This window comes from Prinia subflava, chromosome Z, assembly GCF_021018805.1.
Source record: "Prinia subflava isolate CZ2003 ecotype Zambia chromosome Z, Cam_Psub_1.2, whole genome shotgun sequence".
Taxonomy (NCBI): domain Eukaryota; kingdom Metazoa; phylum Chordata; class Aves; order Passeriformes; family Cisticolidae; genus Prinia; species Prinia subflava.
Window position 1 is genome coordinate 85641823 of NC_086283.1, and position 22220 is coordinate 85664042.

A 22220-nucleotide genomic window follows, 5' to 3' on the forward strand; every position below is an offset into this window, starting at 1 on the left:
TTTGATGAAATATAAACACATAAAGGCATGCTAAAAGCAAATGAATTTTCAAGAAGCTGGCTTTTATGTTTTTTAAGCAGTAAATGCTGTTTGTTGGAAAGATCATTGGTCTGTAAACTGGGAGATTAATATCTTGTGTGTACTTTATCAAAGCATTTTTTTCAGCAGTGCAGTAATTACTTTCTTTTTACCAGCTGCTTTCCAGGTTTCCATTTTTTCCTTATACTGTCAAAAATAGCAGTTAACATTTAGCATTAGTGTAATTAAAGATAAATGCATAATGTTATCCAAGACTTCAGTTTGTTTTCTGCAACTAAGTATTATATGTCTTTACATTTCCATGTTACCTAGTGCTGAAATAAATAATTTTACTCTTTCTATTTTGGGTATTTTTAGGCATTGCAGAGTTAAAGTTATGCTATGCTATATGTATAATAAAAGCACAAATGCATCAATTTCTGTCTCTGCAAAGTGCCTGATTTGCTCTCATTTCTAATGAAATAATTTCAGTGATTTCAGTGAGCTTTAGTTGATATTGCTAAAGAAAAAAAGGCATCTTTAGTAACTTTTTGAAGGCGGTTGTATAGCAGTTTAGTGGTAGAATGTATATAATCGGCTGTGAAGAAAAAGTATAAACTATTCATGTGTTACTTTTTTAATTTCACAAGAATTTTTTAAAGGGAAATGCCAGCAAGCCTAGAAAATTTTAAAGCAATAAAGAGCAGTAAACATTATCTTAAAAATCCTTGGTAAATAGCCAGTGAAATTGGCCTGTGAGTGAACTTAGTGGGTAATGAGAAAATATTTAATGGGAATGTTTGACCAAAGCTGTGTCTGGCATTCCTTTCCATCATACCACACAAACCTCTTTTCACCTTTTCTTTCAAGTTTTCATGGGAAAATCCATTACTGTTTCAGAGCTGCTGGAGTGAAACCTTGTGGTTTTACTAATGGACTAGCAGTCTGATTAGTTTCTGCTGTTATGGCTGGGTATAGAATATTAATTTGCATCTTTTTCTCTTGTATTAGTGTTTTGGGGTTTTGTTTCTCAATCTGTGCTTAAACAGCTGTGTTGTTTTGTCCACTCCTGAATGTCATCCCAGCATGTAGGCATTGGGACTTTTATAGAATTCAACCTTCTTACATAAATAGCAATACTTTTGGAAGAAAACTAATGTCAAAAGAGCTGGAGACCATGGGCTCTCTCTCTGGCCAGTAGCTGGAGAAGGTGTGAACAGGACAAAGACAAAACTGTTGGTGCTTCTCTGACCATCCTTTCTGCTTCTAGTGACTGATGTTTTTGAGATATCTTGATGCAGATAGAGGAATTTTGCAGTTAATAGCACTCAGTGATTTTTTTCTCATGAGTTTATCAAGGAGAGAAGTCTCCCGTGCCTCAAGTTATAGTAGGGTCCTTTACTTACTGCAGATTACATAAAAATCACGTCAGGGTGGAAGCTCCTGTCTCTGCCACACTCACAAGAAAGCTGATGCTCTGTGTGCAGTACCCCAGCCTTGTTATGGCTTGGTGTGTACAGGTACAGTTGGATATTTGAGGACTTTGTACTGTGACAATGGTTGTGTTTACTAAACTGTACAGAATTCCCTGTTTTTAGTGGAACCTGAAAAAGTCCTGTTATGAATGTGCAGCCTTTTCATAGTTTTTCTGTCTCTTTCTCTTCTATCTTGACAGTATTATTTATGGAAGGTTCTTCCACTCTCACCTCAAATGTTCACAATAAACTATGTTTATTAAACTTTCTCAATTTGAGCATTAGAGGCTTATTTAATCTGAAATACCTATAATTGCATGCAGAACCTTTCCCTGTTTACATGGATAAGGAGATTTAAACAGATGGCAGGAAACAAAACTGCCAGAATATGGGGGTAGAGTTTATGTCCAGAAACTCAGAGGCCACATCCCTTTCTTTTTGACAGGTAGTATGAGAGTCAGGAAGACCTGTAGATGCTGTGGAATGAAGTCTTTGGGATGTGCAGTCTAGAAGGGAAGGGAAATTTCACTGCCAGATGAAAGCCAGGGAGGGTTTATCCCTAATTCTTGGTTTGGTTATACAAGCATGAGATCTTCATGGGAACCAGTTATAAATACCTAGTGTATGGGAAAAAGAATTGGGTACACAACATTTCCCCCAGTGTCAGTTTAATTTAAAATAGCTGTGGATAGGCACTTGAATCACTCTCACATGTCTGTCATTCATTTGGCTACTTCCAACAGATCACCCAGTAGTTATCCTTATTACAGACAAGATTGATCTTGGCAGCAGTAGAGTACTCATTTTCCCCATATGGAAAGGACAAGTATTACACCCCGTTACTGGCAAGCAATAACAGGCACTGAGAAAGAAGAAAAAAAAAAAAAAAAAAAAAGAAAAGAAGTTAGTTACGGGGAATTGCTGATTCTTGATGAAGATTGAAATAATAATTTAATTTAAAAATGAGCCGAGATGATGAGTTTGTGTACATTATAAAGAGAGATATACAAGTTTTTAAAATATCCTACAGATTTTTATAGATAAGCAACAATCCAAAACCATAGATTTATGGTTGTTTTGGGAAAACTATTTCTGTTAGGAGGATTCTTCAGTATTTTCTTGGTTTCTCAAATATAAGCAGAAGTTGAATTATTAAATACTTCTGAAAATACCTTTAAGGGATGTTTCAGGAAGGTCTTCTGAGACAAGCTATAAATAAAGCCTCTTTTTAGATGAAAGAGTGAAAGGAAAGAAGGAATAAGGAATATGAACCTTCCAGCATCCTTTATGCATGGTTGATATAGGATTGCAGTATTTCTTTCCTTGACCTTAAACAATATCATTTACTATTTATAAGGTGCAGTAATATAGTAAAGGGCTTTTCCACTGTGGCCCATTTCACTAAGATTTGAAGCTTCTGAATTTAAGAAAATTAAATCCTTTTAACTTCTGGAAGAGATCATCATACAACTTCTGGTGGGGTTTTTTCTGGTGGGGTTTTGTTGTTGTTGTTGTTGTTGTTGTTGTTGTTGTTGTTTTGTTTCAAAGCCATTTGTTTTATTTTAAAGTGAAATCCGTATTTTCCGCAATAAGTAAGTTAATACAATGTTTAAGGCCCAGTAAATTTATGTGTTTTTTAAAGTGAACAAAACCCACCTCTAGTATAAGAGGTGAATCACAGGAATGTGTTTTCTTTTACAGTGTGGTAACCTGTCAATTTTTATTTTCTGCTTCCATATATGTAAGGACAATGTGGTCCTTCCCTTTGTGTATCCTGGAGCGGCATGTACTTTGTTTGAGGGGAGCTGTCACTAGAGGTTTGAGGTATGCAAGAGTAATAAACTGTGAGGGTTTTGTCCCTGTAACAGGGAGTGAGAGTGCACATGAAGGTTGTCTCCCTTAGTTTTATGATATATGGAGATGAAAGTGTGGCTGTAATTTTAACAGACTAGGCGTTTAAAAATGCCTGACATTGCAGTTACAACGGAAACAGGTTACCACCTTGACTAAGTTACTTTTTTATTCATCAAAAGAGTAAAATATTATTCAGTGGCTCCATGCACTTGTAAAAGTATATTTTATAGCTGTACCTTGAAAGTTGAGTGGTACAGCATTGTTATCCATGTTTTCTGTATTGAAATCCTTCTTTAAAATATTGGCCTCTGAAAATATTTTAAGGTATTTCTGGTTTCTACATAGAAAATGGTAAGTTTTATCCATTTCTGCTCCCTTTTCTATTGAATATTTCCACACATTTTCTAAGTCATGTTTCACAAGGGAAAAACATTAGTATTCTTTCCTCCACTACTGTATTCTCATGAGTATTTTAAATCTAATGATAGCAGGTCACTACATTGTACATACTCCCTAACCTCCCACCTTATTTATTGTAGTTGGCTCTTTTCCTTGGAAGAGCTTCAGGGGAATCTTGAAGATTTTTGCAATTGGGGTTTACAATAGATTTTTAAATGTACTATTAGTACATTTCTATTATGTGAGCAGCCTTTTTTTACATCATAGCATGTACAGTATGAACATGTACGTGTTAACCATATTTTTGCTCAAAAGAAGGAACAAGGTGGAAGCATTTGTAATTCAGCTTGGCAGACATTTGAAAATGGCATACTTCTAAATCTATTATTTAACTTTTTTATTATTATTTAAAATCCAGCAGTTTTATAAGAGTTACACAGTTTTATCCCCTCTTCTGGTGCTTCCAGGAGTTGGACCAGCTGTTCAGGCAGAGCAGCATGGCAAGCCAGGTGGATAGGTGGGTGTTGTATCATCACTGTGCTCTAAGACACCAGTGGAAAGAGATTACAGAGTGCACAGTGGGAATTTGTGTGGCCTCTGAGCAGCCCTGCCTCTCTGTGATTCTTAAGGAAGAAATTCTGTAGCTTTTGGAGGGCAGCAGTTAATGTAGCTGATGTTTCATGGAAATCATCTGCAGAGAAATGAAGATAACAGTAGGAGAAAGGAAGGACTATCTATATTAAAGCATTTCCTTATAATGCTAACTTTATTGGTGCCTTTTACTCTCCTTCCTACATTTTAACCATCATTATCAATGATCTTTGATTATTGTGTAGATATGATGGTATTTCTGCAGGTAAGATTGCTATTATCTACAAATTAGAATTTTGAGTTTCTGATTTTTTTAAAATTTTTTCTTTAAATTAGGGTTGCTTAGAGCTGGACAGAAATTATTTGTTAATGTGGGTGAAAATGTGTTGAAACGCTTGAAAGTTCTTAGGCCTGTTTCTGAGCTTCATGGAGTATGTATGAGAGAAATATTTTCTTTTAAGACATTGAGATCTTTGAGACAGGAAGGAGTTGATAAGTTAGAATGCATGTGGATCTTTCCTCATAATGAGATTTTTAGTATATTTTGATTCATTTTCCTCTCTTTTCTTAAGTAGTATATGCATTCTTGCTGGGATATATAAAATAAAACATGGTAGAGGGCTTTTTGGTCCATGGAAATTGTGAGCCGCATATAATATGTCTGTGAAAATTTGTACAAAGAATAGATTTGTATCCACTGCACAGCAGTCTAAATATTTGAAGTTTCTAAGCAGTTCCACACAGTTATAATAAAAATGAAAAGCTTGAGAGCTCTGTTTTAATACCTTTCCTAATTACAGGGGTTTAAAAGCAGTAGTAACCAGAGATGGGCAGCGATTTTGTGGTAGTGGGAAGCTGTCTTCAGTAGGTGGCATCTAAGTATTTGATGTTTTCTTCAAAGATATAGAAACTCTTAATAAATGGGGCTTTGAAACAATTTGTAAATTTCCCTTCTCTTATGTGGAGACATATTGCTAATGTCAGAAGGACTTAGTGTTCAAGTCCTAGAACTATGGAAGATAAAGCTGAAATGCCACACTGAAATTTCGTTCCCCTATCCAGACCAAGTTTGAAATTACAAACTCTCAATATACAATCAAATACAAATGTAATATAGGCTTAGTTAACAAATGATGTTAATTTGAAGGGTAAATGCTTTTTATTATAAGCTTCCTAAGTAGTATTATTACATTTTGAGCTCCTGTGCATATAATACATACTGCAAGCAGTTCTTCACTGTAAATATGTAGGAGAGTTTTATAGGAGAAAAGACAGAATAGATGTGCTAAATAAACTAGTTGCATGCATGCTTGCACAGATTTTGACAGACAAAGCTTTTTTCAGAAAGACTGGAATTTGTAGTGATTACATTTAAGATAAATACTCAGTTCAGTCAGAAAAGCCCCACTTAGTGACTGCTGGGGTCACTTGTCCTTACAGAATCCATGACCGTGGTCAGAATGTCATTCTGTGTGTTTGCTGTCTTCCCTGCTGACATGTCACTTATCTGACTGCCTGGACAGCCAAGTGCAGCAAATCCAAGCAGTGCTGTTCAACAAAGCCCATAGCATACTGTCACAGCCACTGAAGCAGAGTTTGCACGTGGGAAAGAGAAAAGGTTTGTTTAGGTTTTTTTCCTCCTGACTGAAAATATTTTCTTAGGTAAGCAGCTCTTGCTTTCACTTTTTTATTGTATAGCTTCCAAACAGATTCTGAGAAATTGTTTATTGGATTGTAGGTTAGGAAAGGGGTAAGCAGTAAGGGCAAATACAGCTTTTTCTGTTTAACCCCTATTCAGTTTTTCAGTATCTCCAGAGCTAGACCTGATCTTTGAAGTGAAGGTTTTCAGCATTTGTTGGACAGTTTTGGAAGTTTGTGTCTGGTGTATTCTCCTGCACTAGGAGTACTCAATATGGGTACCGGGATTCTTTATCTTGAACTGTGGAGTTTTATCTAAGTAGCACAACATGCTGTAATATAGATCCTCATTAGTTTTCTGTTTTTCTTTTGTAGCTATTTTTGCCACTGTAGGCTGTCGAGATTCACCTGACCAAATATAGATGTCTACAACTGATCCAGTCACCCTAGGCTCCTTTTCTAATCAACAGAGAAAAATAAACATATTCAGACTGTGATTTTATCCAATCCTAAAATAGATCTCTTAAATAGGTTAGCTGAAGTCCACTGTAAAATGCTTATTTCTCTCTGTTAACTTTAAAGGGAGACATTTGTAGACATTTAAAGAATAGATCTCCAAAGATTAGAAGTGTAGACATGTTAAGTTTGATGAAACAAGTCCCACCTAAGCTCTTCACTTCCCTCCGTGGGTGTTTATTGTCTTCTACTAAAGTGCTGGAACATTTAATCTCTCGTTTTCTGACCTTGCCAATAGCAAAGTAGGAGATAATGGGTTACTTTTGCATTCATTTCTGTTGATTTAAGGATTTTTGACTGTAGGCAATTTACAGGACAAAAGCCTGCCATTCTATGAAAGGCTTGTGCTAGCTGAGAGCGAAGCCTACGCTCTCTTACTTTCACCTGATTTCCCAACAACTGTCAAAACATCAGCAACTTCACCATGGAGTTACTGAACTTCATCTAAATTGTAACGCTTTTAAAGAAACATTAAAAGCTCATGAATTCTTGCCTCATAGGCAAGAGATGCATGAAAACCTAGGATTACCATGTTTCCACTTTCAGTATTTATCCGGAATTAGCACTATTTTTTTCTAGTGGCTATTTGGAAGATCACTTGATTTTCAGTTTCAGGTGAATGTTAGCTGCACATTCAGCACAGGGAAAGTATGAATTTTAGCTGTATGTCAGCATCATTCAGTAGAGATTTCCAGCTTCTCCATGTAGTTTCATGTAGGGATGGAAGTTGATAGATGCAGTCTGCAAGGTAGATTTGTTGTCAGTGTTTTCATTTAAATAGTGTGCACTAATAGCCTTGGGAGGAGATTATAATTTAGTGAATTTAGCCTAGAAGTCTGATAGCTGCTCTTAACTGATTAGTCATATATGGTGTTTTAGAGCAAATATATAAGCCAGTTGAAAGTCAAGAACAACTAGAGAAGAATGAAAGTGTGCCCTCAAAGTGAAAAGAAAAAAAAATGGAAAATATTTATTCCAAGAATGCATAACTGATATGGAAACATGTTTTTCTGCATGGCAGAAGATTTACTAATAAATTTGAAAAAGCTGATACATTATCATGTGTTATCGGAAAATACACTTTACATGAAATGTTCATTTTCAAAGATAACTGCATATTACTTAACCTTAAAACTTAACTGTCTTTAGGGAGAATGGGTAGTTTCCAAAGAAAACAGTGCCTATCTGAGAAGCACTAAGACCTCCTGAAGGAGGGAAAAGAAATTAAAACATCACTGTAAAATATGGCCCCGCTTTTTGCAGTAGCAAGGAGAGAATATAGTCCTGTTGACCTAAGTGTTCTAGAAATGTATGGTTATTCCTATTTATGTCGAAAATATGAAAGTTCTTAGAATTTTTTGGAAAGTGGTGAAATCATTATTATGCCAGTCTTGTTGCAATTATGACCTCCATATGCATACACACATATATGTGTGTTTAATAAAATTTTGTTAACAGAAAAATATTAACTGTTATCATGGGTCTTGTGTATATAAGAAGTTAGTAAGATTTGGTGTGATTTCAGCTGAAGTACACCAAATAAAAAAATCTGTGCTTTTGTAGAAGATTAGCTCACAGACGTGAAATTTTAGTATAGGAATTCATGAAAGTAGTGATGGACAGAGACTTGAATTTTCCCTTAGTCTTTTGCAGCACAGTGAAAGAGGATAGAGGTGAATAATGCTTTCAAGACACATTCTTTATATATGTTCTTGTTATCTTGTTACATAATGAGCAACCTCACATTTTGGTAGATTCAAAAGATATTAGTGAGATTAAGTGACTGGAAGGCTCTGGAATGCTGCAGAAAAATCTTTTAGGTCTAAGATGTAACATTTATGTGAAGACTCTCTTTACTCTGTAATTTACAGAAACTGGGAATACTTGCTGCATTAGCTTATTAATTTTTTTTCTTTATATGTTTTATCACAGTGCATCCTCTCCAAAGCTTCTCACAATCCAGATAATCACTGCCAATGTGTGATCTCTAACCATTCATGGTCTCTTTTACTAGAAATTACTAATCTTTCTTTCTTGCCTGACCTGTACTGACCCCTCTGAGACTGCTTTTTCCATCCTGGATCACCTCTATCCACACTCTAAAACAGAGTGTTTTTATCTGAAGTGTGGACCAGGGAACTGAACAGCCTTTGCTGCTGAAGTCTCAAACCATCTTTATAAGCAAAGTCCAGGAAAATTCTTCCAATCCTTGACAAGCGTCTGTAGTTTTATGACTGTACCAACTTCACAGTTTCATCTTAGGGGGTAAATTTTCCAGTCTTATGCCACAAATCATTTAAATCTTTTCTTGCTGACCTTGTGAAATGCCCTCGCTGCCTTGTTTACTCCTGTTGGGGTGTTGCCCAAGTGCTCTGGACAGTTTCAGTTGAGGTAATTAGCTTTTGCTTGCTGACAAATCTGCTTCAGTTATTCTACACTGTGCCTGTTAAAACACAAGGCTGTATTCCTAGGCCAGAATAAATGTCCCATTCTGTGTTACAGAAAATGAGGGTTCAGTTTCTCATTTAGAGACAATGCTGTTAAATCTTGTCAAAGTACTATTACTTGCCCAGTACCAGGAAAGCCACGTGTGCAGTTGCCTAGTGAGCTCACCTGTATGGAGAATAACCTGACAGAAAAATTATTTGGTATTGTTTACTGTTTACCAGCAGCAGCAGCTCTGCTTACATGATTTGAAGGGAAATACAGAGGTGAGAACAGACTTAGGGGGGGTGAGACTGTTTGGGAACAACCCCAGAGCTATCTACAGACAATGACACCCACTGGATCTGTTCTAACCTCTTTCACAGTGAGAATCAAGACGGTAAATTTGCAGTGTTGCTCTTTTGGGTAATATTTTTAATATTTTCCCTGTCTGTTTTCACAAAAATATTTTCACAGTGTTTTCGCAGTATTTCCCAATGCAAGCTACTGTGTTTGTATATGCAACAGACATTGCCAAAGACATTTCAGATTGATTTCATTTGAAGAATTTAATGCTTTTGCCATAGCAAAAGTACAAAACAACTTTAAAATCATTACTAGTAATTATCTTTTGTAATTTTCTTATACTGAAAAAGCTGGCCACATCAGTCTATGGAAAAATTATTTTCAGGATTTTTATGACAGGCTTCCAGGACTTCATGCTCCAAAAGCATAGTGTCCAAAACATTCAGCTGTCACAAAAAAAATCTTTTTTTCAAATGTTGAAGATGTTTGTGTGATGATACATTCTTCATTTTGTCTCTTATTTGTTACAAGACATTTTCCATTTGCTAAGCTATGACCTGGAATTTTTTGTTTTCAGAATCTACATAGGTTTTTCATGTTTTAAATGAAATAAAATGATTTGGAGTTTGTGGTTGGGTTTTTTTTTTTTTGTGGTGGGGCTGGTTGTACATTGAAACAGGTTGCTGGAAGATGTTGTTAAGTTTCCATCCCAGGAAATATTAAAAAACAAACAGAGTGATATCCTGAGTTGTCTGTAGTATCTGACCGTGCTTGGAGCAGGATGGTTGAATTAGTCATCTCCAGAGCTCTCTTCCAACTACAACCATTCTAGAGTTTTGTAAAATTCACTGTCAATAGACGAGTACCTGCCTATATGCACACGTAGGCAAAGGCAGGAAAACACTGCTTTGTTTGAAATTAGCATACTCACTTGCCGGGAGAGCTGGGAGGTAGGACCTTCTTTGAGATGGAATTTCTTGTTTAACATTTCCAGTGATAAAGATGTCCACCTGAGTTATTCTAGGTGGAAGCAGTTGAGAAGTTAGGGGCATCAAAGAATAAATGTTCTTTAAGTGTTAATTATTTTTGTGTCATAAAGATTCTCCTTACACTTCCCTTCCAGTATTAAGACCTAGCCAACAATGATCCCTTTGTTGTACAGTTAGTTAGAATTTTGACTTCTTTAGAATTAAACGACTGGGAACTTTTTTTAGGATATAGGTTCAGGGATTCAGTATTTTGATATTTTTGAAGTATTGTCAGTTTCTAAAATAATCTGAAAACCACAGAAGTAGTTTTTTATTATTTCTTATAAAGTAGGTTTATATGCCAGTGGATTGATAAAATTACTTGCCTGTTCAGAGCTTGAGTTTGTTTAGTTTTTAACAAATTATATTCTGGGAACGTTTTACGGTTTCAAAAGATTTATAGGGTTACATTTAATGGCAGTTTCTTTTGCCTGCTCTGTAGCACGTGCCATGGTGGTTTTAAGTGTGTTGTGCAGGTTTGACAAGTTAGAAATTCAGCAAACCCTATCAGTGCTGAGCCGCAGTGTCTCAGGCTTGTTTTTGTTGGCTGGTATCCACTACCATGCTATAAAATACATTCACTTGACAGAAGAAAGTGGAGAACCACATTAACTACAGAGTTTAAAAAGGCTGGCTAACCACATGCAATAAATATTAATAAAAGAAAAGGCCACCCACCTTTGACCTTCAATACTTGTTACTAGCTTTGGTGTTTTAGAGTTACTTTAGCATTTTGAGCATTACAAAACAGTATGTAAGACTCTCACTTAAATCCAACAACTTATTAGCAACTCTGTATTGTGTACTTCAGATTTACCTCTAAAAATGTTGTTCTGTAGTTGTCTTGTAATAAGCAAACCAGGATTATTTGTACTTGTAAGTAAATGGGAAAGTGGAATGTATGTTGTGTATATGTAGAAGGAGGATGCTTTGCTGGGGAACATTGTAAAGAATGACTGTTTGATTAAGGAAACTTCATCTCACTTGGTTTTTCTTCTTAGAATACAAAGCAGAGAAAACAGCTCAGGAGGTTGTCATGCATCACCTTGTGGTGATATGAAATTCTGATTCATAATGGCTGAATCGACTTCAGAATTACTTCGATATTTTTAATGTTATGTGCCTCCTAGCATCAAAACAAAATGGAGGCTATACCAAACCAGAAATAGTATGGAACATGCAATTGGAAGTGGAGGGAGAAGAAAAGGAAGGCTAGAAAAGGGAGCATTGTTCCATGAAATACTAACAAGATAATTCATCTTGCTAGCTCTGGATACATTTGTTACATAAGTGGCACAAACCAACTTCAGCCTGGGACAACATCCATTTAAGGCATTACTGTCTGTCAAAAATAGATACTTTCTTTTGTGTTTTTGATGAGATGTGTTGTCCTTTGTGGCAGATTGTGCCCACTTTAGCTCTCTGGAGTCAGAAGTTTGAGTCTTAGAGTTTCTGTGCTGTCCTGCTGAATCAGACTGAGAACAGTACTCACATGGAGATTCAAAGTCACATGTAGAACAATACTCTTAATGTCTGAAAATGAGTTTTGCTGCTGACCAGAAGGGTGACAGCACTGTGAGACATTGGCTTCAAATACCAAGTTCTTAGTGTTGCGGTGAAGAAAGAAGCAGGAGTGAAAAGCAGCATCTCTTCCATTCCTGCAGTCAGCAAGTGAAAGGTCAACAGTGTATGACAAGAAGGGAAAAAACATCATCAAGTGATGAATGAAGTGGAAGAATTAAGAATTAAAATAAGAGTACAAAGGTCATAAAGTTCTGAATGGCTATATCATATCTGAAATGCTTACTTGTTCTATTTCAGATCCCTCTTTAACTTTCCCTTTTCATTGTGCTCATGAAGATTCTGGCAGCAGATAGTCTGTAGAAATCACTGGTTATCACACTGTCATCAATTTTTACTTCCTTCTCTGTCTACATCCTGCTGTTGTCACTCCGTTTACATTGTATTCTACTCTGGAGTTATTCATTCACTATTCACATGCTCATCCATGTGCTTAAGCTTGGTCCTGCTACAGTGTGATGCACTCTTTGACAATGTGAACATTAATTCTAAGATCCAGATGAGTAACCAACTGTCATATCTCACTTTATTTCAGAGTGTTGTGCGTTGCCTTTGGCATCCCAAGCTGAACCAGATCATGGTTGGTACTGGAAATGGTTTAGCCAAAGTGTACTATGATCCTGTCAAAAGCCAGAGGTATGTAATCGTGTTTAATTATGGTTATTTTCTCAAATTTAGTCTGTGATTCAATGATTATACTAAGAAATGAGAAAAGCTAGTTTAGTAACATTTGTTTTGCGGAGTTCTACTTATTCAGCAGCAGTAGAAAGAGAAGAAAATAACCCAAAATGTTTGCTTATGAAGAGTGGCACTTTTTCCTCTGGGCTTTTTCTTTTGCAGTGTACTGGCTGTTCTACCTGAATTTACAAATGCTTTCATTTTTTAATTACATGAAATCTGCAGTAAGAACAACCACCCTGTCATCCTGTCGCTTAGAGGTTGCCGAGGAAGTGTTAATGAATGGGTACTTATTTAGTCATGGTTTTCTATGCATATTTCCTTTCTGAAGTAAAAGTCTTGTTTTGAAGCATCAAACTTCAGTGCTACTAAAGTAACACTGGAAGACCCAATTTGACAAGGTGCAAAGCAAGGAAGCACATTTCTTCTAGTCTTCTTTTGTCCACCCTCATTTATCACATGAGGATTCTGTACATGTAAGGAAAATGTGGTACTGATTTATCAGACCATAACTTGCCAACCTAAGATGAAGAGGGCCTAAGTAACCTATAAATACCTGTTTTGCGATTAATTTTCTTTTGCTGTCTGGATTGGCTGGAGAACTGGGGCATGCTTCCTTCCTGTCAGCTGGGAGGAAATGTACAATTCATTGATACTGAGTGGAATAAAGGTGTTCTTCCCACGTATGCACCATCTTTGTTTTGCTGGCATCCTAAACCAAACTGTGTTACAGTTCATGTTTTTTGGATACTTACTGTCACCTGGCCACTTGAATGTGAAGATAAACTCTGGTTTACAAGATCATCAGAAATAAGTTTTATTTTTCTGGTTTTGGCAGTTTAGAGAACAAGAATGTTGGTCATCGTTTGAACCACAGACCCTTAGTGCAGTTTTGTGCCTGGTTTATTTCCTGTATTTACCATGAGGAGGAAAATACCAGTGGTTTAAATCAATCTTGCTGCAGCTAGGCTTATGCAGTCTTTCCTGCCTCCGTGTTACAAGCACCTCAGGTTAGATAACTGCCAACTCTGCTGCGTTGGAAGAATTATATCAGGAGCAAATGAGTGCCCAAGTTTAGAGAGTAGCACTTCCAATGTGCACACTAAAGTACTGTGGACAAATGAAGTGTGAAATGAATCTTCCACCCTTATTTCTGCATGTCGTATAAACTGCTCTGTAACAGAAACACTATAATCTCTCTACCTTCCTTCACATGAGTGTGAACAGGCAAAGATACACACATTCATGAATATTTGGAGTGCTGTATAATTTTGTTGAGACTGTCTTGAATAAAAACTGGTTTCTGTTTGATATAAACAGACTAACTGAACTGCTCTCTTTCCTCCTAGGGGAGCAAAATTATGTGTGGTCAAAACAAAACGAAAAGAGAGACAAGCAGAGACTCTCACACAGGATTACATTATAACACGTAAGAAATTTAAACATATCTTTATAGCAGCGTCCTTAGCTTATTTTTAGACTTGAAATGATTTGCAGATTTTTTAGCTTTATTTTTTCTCCTCTAAAAATAGTCTTTCATCGAGCACTGGTGTCATATATTGGCACTCCATACAGATTTTTTATAGCGTTGCACAACTGGAAAGGTATATCTAATCTGTATGCTCTGTAAAGTTATTATTAATGGTTGGTTTCTTGATTGTGGTGCTTCTGAAAGCCTCAAAAATTTTGTAGCTTTTTTAAATCTTCAGTTTTCCATAACTTGATTATGGAATGTAGATAAGTTTAGGAAGAGTTTTGCCATTTGGCAATACCAGTAACAAAATCAGAGATGAGAGATAGGTCTTGCACACAGAAGATTGATTTTTCAAAATTTATAACTTACACAAATTATATAGGGTTTTAAACAGCTTAACTACCCCTAGCCTCAGGGATTTTTAAGAGCTTATGTTCATAGTAAGGATCACTGATGCATAAAAAATACTTATCATTGCTACTATAAAATATTTAATGATCTACCTTTTCCCAACGACAAATTTTACAATGGAATGAGGGGATTAACTGAGAGATCTTGACTGTCCCCATTAACATTGCCCCGTGTAGTGTTTCCATATGTGAAATGAGAACAGTCACATGGTTGTGGTGTCCTGCTTCTCTTCATCCTCTTCCAGTTCCAGGGTGTGCAGTTCTGATTTCTAGTAGTTATGGTTTATAACATGCTAAAACCATTTCTTTATAAAACTCACAAGTTGTTTGGCAGCGTAATAAACGAAAAGAGATTTAGAATGAGAAAGTTTGGGCAGTCTTGGTAACTAGGTCCATGTCAAGGCACTGTGGTTCTGGGTTCCCATCTTGGGGATTTTCCAGCCACAGCTGTCTCCAACCTACCTTCCTGCTGCAGATGTCCAGCTCCAGTTTTTGGGTGAACTTAAGTAGCAACTGCCAAAGATCAAGGGTATTTATCTTCATTGGGTGCTCTTAATCCATGCTTACAACATCCTTCACTGTAACACTTTGTGTGCACGGTCATTAGTGTTTATACTCTAAAGAATTTCTGTGATTCTTTAAATAAAATTCTGCTTTAAACCTGGTGGAACTTGGCATTTATAGATGTCATTGAAAGATGTAGGTCCCAGTTATGCAAGTGTTTGGGATTTTATCAATGAGTTCTAGCTGATTAGCTGTTTCTTCCACATCATTTTGAAACTAAACAAAGATGCTTCCATATACATAAATGGAGAAAAATGTTGTAAGGATTTGCTTAGCAAAATTTTTAAGCTTTTTGCATGTTTTGGGAACTTTTCAGAGGTTAGATGTCTGTCTTTTAAGTTTATGAATAGAACTGGGAAGACCTGAACATCCCTGAAGTGGTTTTGCAAAGTGAAATGACCCCATTTTTCTTCTCTTTTTTTCTCTTTTTTCTTTCCTTCAGACTTCCTGTTGCTCTTTAATATCAGAATTGCCTGTAATGGCTACTTAAAATACAGGACTGTTGTTTTAAGGGATTAAGTGTCACTTTTAAAACATAGGAATCCACAGAATGGTTTTTCCTTAGACAACCTTGACTCCACAAATGGCTCTGTGCATTAGTCACCTCAGATGCTCTGTGGAAACTGCAAGCTTAATGCTTGCTAGAAAATTGTCCCTGGCATTTCCTACTTAATGAAATCTGCACAAATAAAACTTAAACATTTGTTTCCAAAGATCTGCTGTGTGTCACCTGGCTGTAACTTCATTTATAATAAATTGAACAAACTTACAGAAATAAACTGAAAACTCAAGCTGATAGGTGCCTGAATGCTCCCTGATGATTTTTGTATTTGAAATAGAGATGGTGTTCCTAAATTTAAGATTTGTTTAGTTATTTTTTGTCTTTATTGGCTCATTTGACTGCTACAAAATTTCCCAGATTTTGGGAAACAGCAGCAATGAGCACACCTGCATGTGAGATCTAAACCTCGCTGCAAGAAAGCCTTATCCACTAAACATGGTGTTTCTCTGTTGCTGACAAATTACCTCTTGTCTGAGTGGATCAAAGCCATTACTGTGACTGAAGATACTACTTTTATGAGGAAATAGAAGTTCTAAATCCTGACAATTTAGCCAGACTGTCACAGTTATGATATTTTTCCAATGGTGATTAATTGTATTATTTAAGAAACAACATGATTGTGACTTCATGCGCAAAAAATTACATTTGAAGTCATTGAGGGGTTTCTGCTTTGCTCTTTGTCATATCCAAGAATGTATCAAGTGCCTTGTCATGCCCTTAGAGTATGAGAAAGCTGAAGAAACATGGGAAGTTCAGAAAAGAGTAACTGACTGGTCACAGTGCTAATGTTGAGAACTGAATGATAGAGGTATGAATGAAACATGCATAAACTGTGCTAACAGTATTTCAGATGAGAGGCTCCTGCCTGAAGGAGCCCTGATATCTGACAGCTTTCATCTTTGAAAAATTCAGCAGAAAGAAACCCCTGAAAGTACAACGTAGTAAACTATTGTTTGGATATGGGATTACTGGGAGGCTGCTCCTGTCACCTTTTCCATTACAAGAAAGAATCCAACTCTTTGTATTTAACATATTAAAAAGAAAATGGAATTTCTAACATTTAATTTTCTCCAAACTGTGACCCTTCAGCTCATGCGCTTCCTATGTTCCGCGAACCTCGACAACGAAGCACAAGGAAACAGCTGGAGAAGGATAGATTGGACCCCATGAAGTCTCACAAACCTGAACCTCCAGTAGCAGGAGCAGGTAATCTAGGCATAATCATTTTGGACTGTTGTATGCCAAAGGGGTCATCATGCTTTGGTTTTACACTCATTTGGATTTGTATTGTTTGGGTAGATGTATGGACAGTGTCCAGCACTTTCAGACATTGATGTCTCATTGGAGTGCTTGCCTGCAAAAAATTGGTAATTACAGTGGCTTACTTTGAGTCACATACTCAGCAGAACACTCACCTGAATGCAGCCCCATTAAATAACCTCTTTGTATCAGGTCACCGTTGCAGGCTCTGCATATTTCTTAAATATTTTTCTCTTCATGCCACAGGTCGTGGTGGCCGTGTTGGGACTCACGGGGTCACCCTGTCATCATATATAGTCAAGAACATTGCCCTGGACAAGACAGATGACAGCAACCCTCGAGAGGCCATTTTACGTCATGCAAAGGAGGCAGAGGAGAATCCGTACTGGGTGGCTCCGGCATATGCTAAGTAAGGAAACAATTAAGTAATATTTCTGGAGGCCAGTAGGAGTTTAGTTAAAATAGATGTTTTTAGTGCTATACTTTGCCTGTTTTGGATTGCTCCACAAATATGTACACCAAGAATACACTCTTTTATAAAGATGCGAGTTTCCAGGAGGTTAAATTCTTGAAATTCTATATTTCCACTTTTAAAATATACCTGCAAGTGCTAGAAGTTATTTGAAAGCTTTCAAAGTTTATTTGAGCTGAGAATCTTCTCCAAATTAGTGAATTAAACGCAGTATACCTTACAATAGGGTATTGTCCCATTGATATATTGGGATGATTTTCCAAATATGCCCTCTATTTCTGACTGATTCTTAGATTAAACCTTCAAAATATTTTTGTGGTGTTACAGGCACCACAGGATGATTTCTCATCATAAGTTTTTGTCTGAATTTTTCCTACTTGAGGACCCAAGTAACTGCCTGAATTAACTTGGTTTTAAAGGTACAGCAATATTAAAAATTGCACTGATAAAATCTCCTACCAAAAATTCAACATAAAGGAATAAGTTTTTAGGTGTTACATAAATTAAAAAGCCTTATCAAGATTTTTGCAGTAAAACCTTGGTGATTCCACAGATGGTACTGTTATAAATGAAAAGGTCCCAAAAACATCCAAGTTAAAATTTAGCAGCAATTTTAATTGAGATGAATATAATTAAATAAAAGGATACATTCAAATAAAAATGTATTGCATTTTTTATAAAAGTAATTTAACAGTAAATGGACCTGGTATCAATAAAGCATGAGCAAAAGGCTGGCTGGCCAGGCCAGGGTACATGCGCAGGGTTCAGGACCCTACCCCATGTATGAATCAAAGCCTATTTCATCTATACTTTTATACTGTAGCCAACACCCCATCTCTTCTCATCTTCGATTGTCTCCTCCCAGTTTCGATTCTTGAAATCTGCATCACCTTCTTCATTGCATGTGCTCCAGTTGTTATTTGAGGGTCTTCTCCTCCTTTTGGTGGTCACTGGAATGAAGGCTACTCCTCTTCCTTGTATGTCCTTTGTTTGACCTTGCAAGTTATACATATGTGCCAAGCTAGTATTATACAACTAAATAGTTATGTTCTATTAGATATAGCCAAAAAGTAACATCTGGCCTTATCTTAGTTTTCCTGGGCTCTTTTCAACCCCTTTTTAGCATCTTCAAGGACACTGCTCCCTTACTAACTGTTCTTGTTCTAATGTCCTGTTTTCTCATGGTATTTTGCCAAGGAAAAAGGGTGGGGGGGCTCTTCTAACACTACACCTTTATTTGAAGTTAATTTTACTAATTCTGCTAATATTGATTAAATATAAAGTTACAATACTAACCTATTGATATTAAGTGATATTGAGTATATGTATTGTTACAATTTAGCACGAACCATGCTCATTCATTACAGTACTTTACTTTATTTAAATTATATGTGCAAGTGTACTATTTGTATATATTAAATGAAAATTGTACATTATTCTTTTTGAATGCTTTCTACCCAAGGAGATCTTTCCCTAAAAATAAATACATCTCAAACAATTAAATACATTCACAGTAGTGTAAAAATGCACTACATAAATGAATTTCGTACTAATGAACTGATACTACCACTTTAAAAATTACTAGAATTGCCACATTTTATTGTCATTGATAGGGCTTTTTTCCACAAAATAGTATCAAGCACTATTTTCAAAATGCATAGGGAAAACATTTTGAGGAGCTGAAATAGTCTTCAAGAACAGTCTGCCAATAATTAATTGCTTTTCTATTTTGCGGCACAGTGTTCTATCTCCAAGGCTGTACATTCGTTAGTACTTTACTGACTACTTTCTTTATTAGTGTTCAGCTCTTTAGTGAATCAATCACCACCTCTTTCCAGAAACTTGAAATATTCTACGAATCACAGCTTGTTTCAGATGGTGGCATTTGTTTTGTGACTTGACCCAATGTTCACAAAGGTAACTAAATAGCAGATCCAAAGCAGTTTGAGAATGTCAGCAACCAGGCCTGGCGTTAACCAGGTAATTATTAAGTATGGCACACTTGTATTTGATAAGGATGGTATCTGGTGTTACACAACAAACTAGTCCATTATTCAGTATCATTCTTGGTACCAAAGATGGGATATTTGAAAGCCTAATTCTGTAGCAATTGTTGTAATGAATATGCTAAATACTGTTTTTTAGTTGTTTGCTAGTTCATGATTGCTAGAGAGGAAATATACTCGGAATGTGTAGGCATCTGGTTTTATTTGAAGAATCCATTCTCAAAAGTAAATACAATCACACATTCCATCATGTAGATAGATACGTCAGCATATTTTTGGCTTAGTGACTTCATTGATTGTGTATTAAGTTTCATCTCCAACACCTGCAATATAATAGACATGAAAGTTTTAAAACAAAGCTGTGTTGGAGGAGGCTTACTGTGTCAGGTGGCCAGATCTCATTACAGTTCTTTGTTAAAGATGTGGCTGCAGGGGAAGAGGAGAGCTGGCTGAGAAGTGGGCAGGAGGCAAGTCCAGACTGCTATTAACTTACACACCAGACGGTGATATGTATGTGGGGGAATTGGACTACAGCCAGCAGCACACTGCCTTGATGGCTTTGTCAGCTGATAAATCTCATCCTGGTGAAGCTGCTATTATCCTTGCTTTGAAAGTTTCAATTTCAGATATACTCTGTGCAAGGAGCGTTAAAAAACCCCCAAACAGTGATAACATTATTAATAATAACAACAACAGTACTAATACTAATAATATCTTAGACAATGAAATGCAGAAACTTGATTATGTGTCATGTTCTTAGTTTTCAGAAATTCAGGACTATATTAACAGCCACATAAAGCTATGCTGTTGTAATATAATATATAAAATATATATCTATATGCTATTATAATTATATCCTACATCCGACCTTATCAAGCATGGATATTTAACCTGTATATAAAATGCATTTTATGGATGTACTGACAGACTTATATTTACTAAAATATGCAAATTGCAAGTAATTGATCCAAGTTATGCAGTGCTGGTTTATATACTGGACAGCTGCTTTAGCTATAGCATAAGTTACACTATAGATTTAGGAAAGGTGATATTCTGATACCTTTTGAAGATCATATACTGTCTTAAGACCTAAAAATCATACATCCAGTATGTTTCATTTTTTAAAATAGTATTTATTCTTTTACTATATTCTTCTGCTACCAGTTTTTCCACTCTTCTGGTAGTAAAATTTTTCTTAAACATAATATGAAACTGTCCACTTGCTATGTCTTGTTTGGCAAGGCGTTTTAGTCCTGTGCTGTCTATGAAGATAAAGTTTTCACTCTCCTTCTTCAGAAAATGTGTAAGGAAACTATAGTTAATTTTCTCCAGTGATAGTTATTAAATAATTTTAGACTGAGAAGATTAAGAAATGCCCTTTTCTGGTTAATCAGTTTTTGTAACTTGGAGTGTGATGACTGGATTTATTTGTGTGTTCCTGATCCATCCTGGCTACCTTGTTCTCAATCAGTTAACAGATTTAATGCTTTTTTAATTGTATATGAGGGAGAATGACTTTTTTACATGGGTGGGTAGTCATTGAACATGGGGAAATGGTTTTAAACTAAAAGAGGAGAGATTTAGATTAGATGTTACAAAGAAATTCTTTACTCAGTGGGTAGTGAGGCACAGAACTGGTTGTCCAGAGAAGCTGTGGATGCCCCATCCCTGGAAGTGCTCAAGGCCAGGTTGGATGGGGCTCTGAGCAACCTGGTCTAGTGGAAGGTGTCCCTGTCCACGGCAGGGGAGTTGGAATTGCATGATCTTTAAGGTCCCTGCCAACCCAAACCATTCCATGATTTTCACTTCAATAAATTTCCTAAGAAACATATGACTTCTGATGTTAGTTTATGCACTCTGTGTAAATATATATATTTTTTAATGCTGATTTTTCTCTTGAAGTTGAATATTCATTTGCATTATTTATCACTTGAAAAAATTTTTAAGCTTGTTATCATTATCTTGACCTTTCTCTTTCCCCTGACATTTGAGCCAGAAAGGAGGGGGAAGTAAGTAAGAGGCAAAAGAATGGGTGAAACCCAGATGCTGCTGAAAAGGATAGTGGGGATGATAAGAAGTACATGCTGAATCAGGAGATGACATGTCACAGAAGCCTTATGTGAATAAAGTGTCAAATAAGATGTGATCAACACAGCAGAAAAGTCTTAATGGATGAGGATAAAAAAAGATCTTGAGATTTCTCAGGAAAAAGCTTGTTAGAGTCCCTGGCAAGAGCCATTTCAGTGGAGTGAAAGGAAAGGAAGGACAGATTGAAGATTTCAAGTAAAGAACTACAGGAAAGGAACTTGAGGCATCAGTTGTAAATGTTTGAAAATTACATTCTTTGTGAGCTGTTTGTTGTAACGCAGCTGTACAGATATACTATAATGACTTCAGATGTCCCTCTGAAGGATCAGCAGGAATTACTAAGCATTGTAGCTGAGTGCCTAATCAGGCCCAGATGCAGCTTTCTTCTGTACCAGAGAGAAAGTGAGGGTGAAATTTCCCTGCTCAGCAAGGTAAATTGGAGTTCTTGAAAATACCTTTAATTTCACTGATTTTTACCTCTATTTTGCAGTCTTTTTCATTGCTGCTTGTCACTATCAAAAAGAAATTACTTGAAGCAAGAGTCTGTAGCTGTGTTGTGTTCACTGAACTTTTTCTCAAGGGCAATGCTGTCTGTTAAGTGTTAGGGATGAAATGGCTCATGTGTCATTAGTTGAAGAATCAAGACAAGAGCAGAATGTCTTGTAACAGCAGCCTTGTTAGCATGCATTGTTATATTTATCCTAAATATTTTTTTTTGTAAATTGCTTATTTTGAGAAGGAAGCCCCTGGGATTTAGAAAAGAGTCAGGCTGGTTGGTGGGGTAAAGAGCAAAAAAGGCTCCTGATTCTGAAAACCTTAACTTTTCAGTCTGGAAGTGGCCTTTATGACATTATTCTGGTTTCCAAGCATGCTTAA

The 22220-nt window shown here is 36.3% G+C and overlaps 1 protein-coding gene across 1 annotated transcript in view; it reads left to right on the plus strand.

The window, feature by feature from the left end:
* Nucleotides 1–22220, plus strand: part of WDR70 (WD repeat domain 70) — a 126709-nt gene that overhangs the window by 99375 nt on the left and 5114 nt on the right. Inside the window, exons 14-17 of the mRNA XM_063423131.1 lie at nt 12366–12466; nt 13858–13937; nt 16608–16724; nt 17025–17187. Coding sequence (XP_063279201.1) covers nt 12366–12466; nt 13858–13937; nt 16608–16724; nt 17025–17187 — 461 coding nt within the window. The remainder of the gene's footprint in view (nt 1–12365; nt 12467–13857; nt 13938–16607; nt 16725–17024; nt 17188–22220) is intronic.